Here is a 10,287-nt window from a genome sequence, read left to right as displayed (position 1 = left end):
CCTGCAAACTTGACTTTATAAACTGGAGAGCATGAGTTCTCCAATAATGCTATGTCAGGTCAGGGGTATGTCAGGTCATCTGCATTCTCCATCATTTCAGAGTATTTCCCATTAGATAATAATCATTTCAAGACCAGCTAATTGCAGGTTGTTGACAAGAACCACCCATTAATTTCTCGCCTTAACAAAAGGCTTCATCGTGTAGACTTTTTTTGGGCTGAAATATGAGAGCTTAAATGGACCGGGGTGAAGACTCTCATGATGATAACAGGGAGCGCATGCTGATGAAGAATAAGAAGGACTCTTGTGGAGCAGGATCTTTTGTTCAGGACCAAAGACTTCTGAAGACGTTTTGTCTGATCTGTGCCCCTGATTTGTTGCATTGTTTCAGGGAGAAGTATGAATGCCTTAAGGCAGCTCTGCAAGGTCTCTGAAGGGACAGGATGGGGTTTAAAAGCCCCCTGGTGAAAGTCAAACAAGGCTTTTGCCTCCCAGGTGGTCCTTCGTGGATGTTATTCTTCAGTACTTTAAGTAGGTCTCTCAGGAGTTTGCTCAGTGTGGAACATGAATTCTTCATCTTCACAGTCTTTTGTCCCTAAGTCTGTACTCTTGTCTTAAAAAGCACCAGGGAATAATGAGGAAATCATTTTAGCTTAAAAATGGTGGAAAGACAATTGGATTGATAGGACTGTTTACATATCCTTGGTTATTTGTTCTTGCATGTTGACAGTAATATTAACGTTCATAAATCAAAATGGGAGATGTAAAAGGTGAACACAAACGTTAAGCTTGCTAAATCTGATCATGGTGCCCCAGTATTTTCTGAATATTATATTAATATCAGTTAACAGTCCTCAAATTTACCTGGAAGTTAATTATTTTTAAACCATTGGTTCCCATTCCAGTGGATTTTTGGTTGTAGTTTTATTTACGAGATTTATAGATAGATAGATAGATAGATAGATAGATAGATAGATAGATAGATAGATAGATAGATAGATAGATAGATAGATAGATAGATAGATAGATAGATAGATAGATAGATAGATAGATAGATAGATAGACTGCTGATAAGTTTTGCCATCTACAAAACATCTAGAAATATATTAAAATAGAAAACATTTATTTTAACAGAAAAACGGAAATAATACTTCACTATAAAATTTCTTTCTTTCTTTCTTTTGAATGCAAGAAAACTTCGTGTTTTTTACAAGAATACAACATAATTCAAATTTCGTCTCAATAAATAACAGTACAACATAAGAGAATTCGTAGGCAACCCCGGCTTGTGCTGTAACTCACAGCCAATGACGATAAAAAGAGACAAAAAAAAAAACATACTTGTTGAGGGATTGAACAGCCGAGCTGTTTATGGGGTCACTGCACTAAAACGGATTTGAAAGAGTGGAGATCGTCGTTTCTCAGAGATTTTTCGGGGTCGGATTTCAGCAGTCTGTAGCGCTGTTTAGTGCTGAGACTGAGGCAGTCTTTGTTCAGTCAGTCTGAAGTGAGAGACTGGAGAGTCAGTCAGGAGGAGAGAAGTGAGAGAGGACACACAGACAACACTCTGGAGGAAGTGTTGATATCCACGTTTTATATTCCGCTAATCTTATGCCCAGACTGCTGAGGAAAATGAAACTTTGGTAAGTGAATGGGATGAACAGATAATTCATCATGCCATCAGTTATTCATATGTTGTAGTGTATCTGAGTTTTACATCACTGCATTGGTTTAGGCTCCTGTCGTGGCTCGTCGGTGCGCATCTCGCCTTGATTTATCGCTCATCTGCGCTTCATGTGATGGAAGGTAGGTGAATGCTTTTAAATATTTAAAACACTTTTAAGTCAACTATTATTATTGTATTGACATGATGTACGCCACAGGGTTGTACTGAAATGCAAAACGAATTTTGCAAAACTATTTAAAAAGTGAGTAGCCTACAGTACAGTTATATTAGGAGCTATTTCGATGATGTGACCCATACAATATAATTATAACTTTAATTGATCCTGTACAGTTGGTATTTTGGTTGATTTAGTCACATTCAATACCACATTTTACTTAAATTTAAACAGGTTTTTTTTTTTTTTTTTTTTTTTTTTTTTTTTACAATATCTTCTCTAAATTTTATTGACAAAGTAGTTGTATGTGTGAATGGGGAAATATTAGTGCCATTATGCTAGATGTTTACAGGAAAAGCAGCAAATCTGACACCTGTATAAATATATATATTTACCAATGGGCATTTATATGTTGTAAAGAATATGACAGAGTTGTATACAGGTAAGATGATGACTGACGTGTACTGTATGTATGCCACCATGCATGCTTGATTTGATATATTGCTGATTTATAAAAATGAAACCACCCTTTCTTATTCTTTAATGAAGGGCTTTACTTGTAGATCTCATGATCACTTATGGTCACTTGGCAAACTTCTAATTTGATTAAGATAATCTTAAAATACCTTGGAGATGAATAACTTTATTGATGTGATTTCAATTTAGATGCTTTTATCCAAAGCGACTTACAGATGAGGACAGTGGAAGCAATCAAAAACAACAAAAACAGCAATGATATATAAGTGCTATAACAAGTCTCAAATTAGGTTAACAACAGATGAAAAAATAGATGTCTATTTCAGGTATTTGTCCAATATTCAAATGATATTATAAAGCAAAATTTTCAGTTATTTTATTTTTGGTATAAAGTTGGTCTTTTTGATTGTTTAACCCAAAATTACATTTTTGATAAGTGGACGAGTAGAAGAGATGCACTGTGAAATTCGAATGTTCTCTCCTCCAGGCCTAGACATTGTGATTATCTAAACACTGTCTTTGTATTATGAGTTTTGTGTGTAGGTTTAAAGGAACTTTGTGTGTCAGTCCTAAGGAATCGCTTGCAGAGGTTATAGTGCATCTGTTCTACCAACCATTGAACAGCATCCTTATAAAGAGCAAAGTGTGTCTGCTTGTCATCAGGTGTGATCTGGCTGCCTAGAGATTCAGAATTAGGTGACATGCAGTAAACATCATGTTGTGTGATGAGCCCAGTGTTGTCGTTCATTGTTTGTGGGCACCAGCAGAACAGATCGGAGCGGGCAGGCGACCTCTCTTTTAGAAATAATGTTGTGTCTGCTTACATTGCTGTGCAAAGTTTGGAATAGTTTCACGGCCTGCATTTTTCAACACAATTATGTGCTCAGACGTCTTGAGTGGCCAACAATTGAAGGATAAACTGTTCAAATAAAGTCAATCCTTCATATCCTTTCTCTGCTGGTTAGTTAATGAGCTCACTGTCTTTAAAAGGCAATCATCCAAATAGCAAGACAGCCATGTAACTTGAGATGCTCTCCACTGACCTGAAGAGCTCCATCAGTCCAACTTTGTATCTTGTTTTGTGAACACTCATTGGTTGGTCATATTAGTCCATATCATCAACTGGCTGTAATGTTTACAGCTTTTAATGTAAAAAGTATAATTAGTATACGCTGCTGTTAAAAAGTATTTTTATATTACATGTTTCAGGATTCTTTGATGAACAGGAAGATCAAAAGAACAGCATTTCCTTGTTAAATTTGAGCAATTAATTGTATAAATGAATATATATATATATATATATATATATATATATATATATATATATATACATAGAGAGAGCGAGAGAGAGAGATAAATTTATATATAAAATATATAAATATGATATGATCTGGAAAAAAAAGTATATTCAAATAAGCTGCTTATCGTACAATTATTTTGTGAGTGAAAGTAAGTGAACGCTAAGATGCTGTTCAGGATTTTATTCAGGTTTATTTGACCTATTTCTCTTCCCATCTGGTTATGCTGAATAGTGTTTAGCTCTCCTCTTCTGGCAGCCTTTATCCGAAACCTATTTAGTTCTTGTTCAAAAACAAAGAAGTTTGTCTCATTGTAGCCTATGGGCTGATCAATGCCATTTGCCTTATAATGAAAGTGTTAAAAGTAGTTATATAGTAGTAATATAATATTTGTTAGGAACTGTCTACCTTTTTTTAGTTATACTGATAGCCAAATACTGTTTTCTCTTTACCTTTGAAATAACACTGATGTCCCTTAAAGATAAGTTGAGTTGTTTCATATTCTGTATTTATAAAATTGGGAGAGACTTTGAATATCTAATGTGTTGTGTTTGAAGCTCAGCTTCAGAACTGAATCTGTCTGAGGAGCGATCAGACACTCTGAAGGCTCCATCAGCGATCTGAGTGACACATAAACAGATCTCTAGACATTTTCCCACTAATTACCATATTCTTTTCAGCATGAGAGTTGCATCTTTTAGGGAGATTATTGAAGTGAAAGCTGGTTCAGCTGCTGCAGTGATTCATTTCTGCACTGCTCATTGCTCATACGTTACTTTATCTTGTTACTGATTTTATAAGCGGTGCAAAAATGGTCATTTGTATGTTGGGGGGGGGGGCGAGTTGTGCGTGATTTTCTTTGTATTTGATGCACTAATTTATGGATTCATTTTTTCTGCGGTTGTCACTATATTTCTGAATTCTTCATATTGGGAGGAAGGAACCCCCAAAAACCAATTAATGTTCAGCATTAATCAAATTCAGCTTTAATCAAATGCTAACGTTAGTCTAATACCTTCAAGCTCTTCCCTGCTGTGAGAACACCTGTCTGGGAACTCTACATTTAACAAAGCCGTCATATTGAAAGTGTCATTTTTACTCAAGTGGAAAGTGAAATATAATTTTTAGTTTTATTGTTTATCTACCATTTTTGACTGATATGTGATCATTGTTGTGGTCTGTGGCTTATGCATTTCAAGCTTTGCTCTGTGGGCTCCGTTTTTTTCCTCAAAATAAAAATCTCTGGTTAGATCCTTCTTAACACAACATTGCAGTTGACCAGATCACCTAAGATGAGTTAGTTGCATCTGTCCTTTGTTTCATTCATCAAGTCAGATACTGTAATATGCTGAAAAGCACATTGACCTTAAATGTGACATCATCGTTGTACAGGAAGTTCTGCTCCACCGTTTTTCTGATATACAATACATCCATTTAGGCCTTACAGTGATATATTACACACATTGGAAAATCCAATAGCATGGAAAAAACACATCAGCCCCTCCAGCCCCCCAGACCAGACCAGGGTCACACTGAGTTTGAGAATGGTCTGAATGGACAGCCGTTGTCCACTGTTGTGTTTTCGTTCTGTGTCACCTAACTAGTAACTAGGGCTTGTCAACAGTGTGCTTGATTACCTAATTTCTACAGACAGTCAGTCCTGGACACACTATAATCACCATGAAAAGAAAGGTATGCATGTTAGTGTGAGTTTCTAAGTGTGTTTGTATATAAAGTCACAATAAGGAGTACATTCAGTAGCACCAAGTAAATAAATAATTTAATTAGTCTAAATAAGCAGGCGGTGGTATATTCTTTAGTTGTTTGAGTCTAATAATAATGTGATTTTGCAAGTGTGTTTGTAGGTTTAGTCACAGTGGGGAGCAGAATTGCTACAAATACAGTATATATATTTGAAGCAATTCTGTAGCATATACAATTTGTAGCATATACAATTATATATAATTTTTTATTATTATGATATATTTTCATTAATAATTATTATATGTTTGTTTATCTATAAAAATAATTCTTGTTTAATTAAAATTAATTTTTTTAGATTCTGCCTTATACTATTTATTTATTTTGTGTAGATGATGTTACTGTTATTAATAATAATTATTATTTGCTAATTCAAGAATCGTTATTTATTTATATATGTATTTATATAAAGGTTTTCCTCTAACCATATATTGTCTGTCTGTCTGTCTGAAGCCTTAAGTTAAGAGCATTGTTCAAGGGCACAATTGCTTGGTTCTTGAAAGTAACCCTCCACAGCACCCACAAGTATGTTTCTCTATAGTCAGTACTCTGCTCCTCTAATGATGTTAATTCAGTTGGTTGTGAAATCTCATTGGATTTTTCTTTACTCTCACAATAAACCACAAATATCCAAAGTCAGGCACATTTAAACCAACTGTAATATTAAAGGTCATTGCACACTGAGTCCAAAATTTTTGTCTGAAATTTTCGTACGTTAAAAAATAAATACCTTACAATGTGTCAATCACGTTTACACGCTGCCTCTCAAACTTTTGAAAATTCAGATCAGGTTAAATTTTCTGCGTTTTTGCATCTGTAGCAAGCCTTTTGATAGTAAAGGATGATGAATACTAAAAAACGCATACAGACCTTAACTTGGTGTTTTGCAAATGTTATTGACAGTTATACATTTCACATTTGACAAAACGTTTGGTCATGTAATGATGTGCACTCGCTTCTAAAACCTGTTTAAGCCTGGTATTAACATCAGTCTTGGTCAGTCACAAACCCTGTTTCCCATATCAAAACATTATGTTAATTTACTATGGTTTATTTAACATTATTTTAAATCCACAATCACCCCAAAAAACCTTTCGTGGAGCACTTGTACTCTTTCTCTGAAGATTCTTTGCCTAGCTGTCCTCCATGCAGTTTGTAATTACTTTTGGGAGTCTCCTCTTCCATTGTCAGTCAACTGTGACCTCCAGGTGGGTGATTGAATGATTGAGGCTGGACAGAACATGGGGGCCTGGACATTCCTATCATTCTCCGCCCAGGAGTCAAGCCTATCACAGACCCTCAGGGACTCTGCATTACAATGAGCATTGTAAACTCCCTAAAACATTACCTGCAGACTTCACCAGCACTTATGAGAAGTAGTTATAACATATAGTATGTCCCGCTGTTGCCACATTCATGCTGAACTCCTGTTCATATTCAGATAATTGTGTAAAAGCTGTGATGTTTTGATGTTATACCAACAGTTAGTTCTATAGCCGTTCATTAAAGTTATTTATTTCATGGTGAAAATTAAGCAGTCAAATGTAATACAAATAGGCACTGTAAAGATGGATAAAACTGAACATTTCCTGCCCTCTACACACTGCAGAAAGCTGTGCATACTTTCATATCTATCAGAAGAAAAAAGCGGGTGGGGGCTTATGCCATAAAGAAAACATGTTACACAGAAGCAGCATTGAGTATGAGCTTCTCTCTGCTCTTATAGGTGTGTGAGGAGGTTATAATGACCTGAGTAAGAGCAAACACTAAGCTACTGTCTACTCGGACACAGCTCCTCCCTCCCACCCAACTGCTCAATCTGATTGGCTCAAAAAATTTACTTTCTGTGATGTCACACACTGCTTTATGTCATATTACCAAAGAAAACATCCACAAATACATATGGCTGCAAGCCATAGATTACTAGGCCACCAAAATATTTGGCAAGATCTCGCTTTGGTGTGGAGGTGACCGTGTTGCTGGGGTCTAGTTACCTGTGTACCTAATAAAAGGTTCATCTTATATCAAATGATTTAGGTGAAGTAGTTTGCTCAAGGCAATGGGCTCTGGATATTTGGAGGAATTTACTGTAACTGTAATAGATGGGTGGATGTATTGGCTACTTGTTTCCACTACAGTTCATGCTTAAATTTTCCTGTGCTCTGTTTTATGTATATTTACCACATACATACAGTGTCCCCAGAAATTAGTTGTATAAATGTTTTTTTTTTTTTTTTTTTTTTTTGCAAAAGTGCACTTTACAGACAGTGTCCAGTGGTGTAAAATGCATGAACTAGTCTTACAACTTAGACTATCTATCTATCTATCTATCTATCTATCTATCTATCTATCTATCTATCTATCTATCTATCTATCTATCTATCTATCTATCTATCTATCTATCTATCTATCTATCTATCTATCTTTGTTCTTTAAGACTGGTCGTAAATATTTAAAGTCAGTTACATTAAAACATAGATTTGTCTAATTTAAATGACAAAGGCAAAAGTATTTTGGATTGTGCATCATGTTCTTAGTTAATGTCATAATCTACACCCATAATTACTCTCTATGTTAACTTGAGAAGAACCAATTTAATACTTCCATTAAAAATCACCTTGACCAGTTGCTTAAATTCATTGCAAAAATGTTTCAGAAAAGTTAAGTTAATTGTAAGAAAAAATATATACCAAAAAGGATTTGCAAATAGTGGTTTGTTATGCATAACATTTAGCAATTTGAAATGTGACTATAGGTTCACACACTCAAAAAAATGACTCTTTGGCTGAACATGATTCTTTCATGGACAGTGGTTCCACATGTTTGTACCATGTTATTTGGACATGAATAAATCAAGTTATAAGGACTTGTCTACCTTTAGTTGAGTTTACTCAGTTTGCTTTAGTTCATCCTACATGAAATATCTGAGTAGAGATAATATGTTTACATCATGTAGAACCACTGTCCATGCAAGTTTAGCCAAAGTGTTATAAAAACATTAGCAAGTAAGATATAACTTTTCTTTACACATGATGTTAATTGTTTGCAGTTTAAGGATGTTACTATGTGTACATCATACACTAGCACTCTCATTAAAGTTGTTTTTTTTATTAAGTATTTTAGACGTTCTTTTAACCAGGTCCTCAACCCAACCACAAGCTCCACACTTCACCACAATGGTAACTCGCACAAAATACACCAATATAAAGTCTTTTAAAATGCCCACATAATAGAGCATTATACATGAAAAAGTCTCCTTATTATCACATTTTATTAAAAACTGCATAAAATAACACTTTATTTCAACATTTTCTCTCCCCATATCCAGTCCTGTGCAAAGCATGATGGGAAGTGTAAAACTTATTTTGAGGGACTTGATTGAAACATGTTCTTTCAAAATGAAAACATTATGTTAAACCAACGAGAGACAGTTTTAAGTCAGTTTAACATGACACAATCATGTTGAAATGAAAAATAGCCAAAATGGCATTAATTCAACATGAATTGTTCAGGTAAAGTGAACAAAACTAAAAATGCATTTTTTTGAGTGCATAAATTTGAGGTAACTGTACAGAATAAGCATTTATTATAATTTAGCCAGATTTGTATAATGAAGTCTTGTTTTTGTATTCTGTACCTCACAAGCAGCCAGCTCACAAAGTTTGCTTTCCTGAGTTGTAACTGTGGGGTTTCTGCTTTGAAATGTTTGAAGATGAAGATGTAAACAACTAATCAGACTACAGGCTACAAAATATTGTCTGACATCAAGTATGCTACTGCCCTTGAGTAACAGCCCATGGAGTCACTAAAAAAAGGAAAAAGCTGACAAGTGCGGACATTACTGAAGAGCCTTTGGAGTGTGATTTTGATTTAATGTGGCTAAGCACTGTTTTTGTTCACCCACGAAGCCTCCTTCATTTTGCTAATTGATTACTGAAGCCTGGCTACTGTCAGCTCCTGTTCTCTCACTCGGGCTGATGCTAATCCCTCAGTACTAAAGCCCTCACACGAACTCACAACCAATCAGTCGACCACCACACAGATAGTAAAGTCAGTGTAGTGCTCAAACTCATAATATGAGTATTTCAACAGTTTACAAAGAAAGATGTTTTGATTTAAAATTAGCAACAAAGTTTTAGCATGTTGGCTAATCACTTTGTTTACATGTCTTTGCTGGATTTGTGTTGGTGGGGTCCACAAAATAATTTTTGTTGTTGTTGTTGTTTGTCGTTTTTTGTCGTTTTAGTGAGTCTGTTTGAGTGAACAAATGGTAGATTTTTCATTGTGGTAGAGTTTCTGTAACTCACCACTAGGGAGAGCTGGATGATCACTGTAAAATCACAAGTCCTGACACACGTAGTTAGTTAGACTGTTGAAAGGGTTAACATTTTAATCCATTTACCGAATTCTCACAAAATTAGATTTTAGAATCCGTAGTTATTATTTTAAATTTTTTTTTGTTTGTTTTATTAATCAAAATCGCAATGTCTAAGTACTACTTTAAGTGCTCTGAGAGGTTGAATAATTCAATAATTGACTTTTAGACTTTTTTTCTGTATAATACTGGCTTTTTTGGTCAGAGAAACCAAGTGGAAATCAGGTGTCTAGCCTTTATTTTTGAGTCTAGCTCTTAATTCAGGCTTTGGCATTTAGAGGACAGTACTGTCTAATTGCTTTATAAGGCATAATGCCCTTGGGTGGAGGCCATGGCTGCTAATTGAGATTTTCAATAGACAAGAAATCCACAGTATTGCACAACTGATGGATTTTGACAATAAACCAATTATGAATGTTGCTGGGGTACAGAAAAGGGAGTAATGTGGTCAGTTGGATGGGAACATCATCTCTCCTGCTTAACCTTTGGGCCTCAAAGATCTCCTGAACCTAAAACAACAGGATAACAGTTTAGG

General features: G+C 35.1%; 1 protein-coding gene across 5 annotated transcripts in view; it reads left to right on the top strand.

The window, feature by feature from the left end:
* The first annotated feature begins 1,400 nt into the window (after window positions 1–1,400).
* Window positions 1,401–10,287, top strand: part of LOC113045878 (collagen alpha-1(XVIII) chain) — a 43,622-nt gene continuing 34,735 nt past the window's right edge. For 2 of the 5 annotated variants that reach the window (XM_026206594.1, XM_026206593.1), the window contains exons 1-2: window positions 1,401–1,643; window positions 1,736–1,806. In XM_026206594.1, coding sequence (XP_026062379.1) covers window positions 1,612–1,643; window positions 1,736–1,806 — 103 coding nt within the window. In that variant the 5' untranslated portion in view covers window positions 1,401–1,611. Of the gene's footprint in view, window positions 1,644–1,735; window positions 1,807–10,287 lie in introns of those variants that run through there. The other 3 variants (XM_026206596.1, XM_026206592.1, XM_026206597.1) reach the window with 2 other exon arrangements.

Source organism: Carassius auratus, chromosome 27, assembly GCF_003368295.1.
Source record: "Carassius auratus strain Wakin chromosome 27, ASM336829v1, whole genome shotgun sequence".
Lineage (NCBI taxonomy): Eukaryota > Metazoa > Chordata > Actinopteri > Cypriniformes > Cyprinidae > Carassius > Carassius auratus.
The sequence above is the reverse complement of the archived record's forward strand: the minus strand, read 5'-3'. Positions and strand labels throughout refer to the sequence as shown.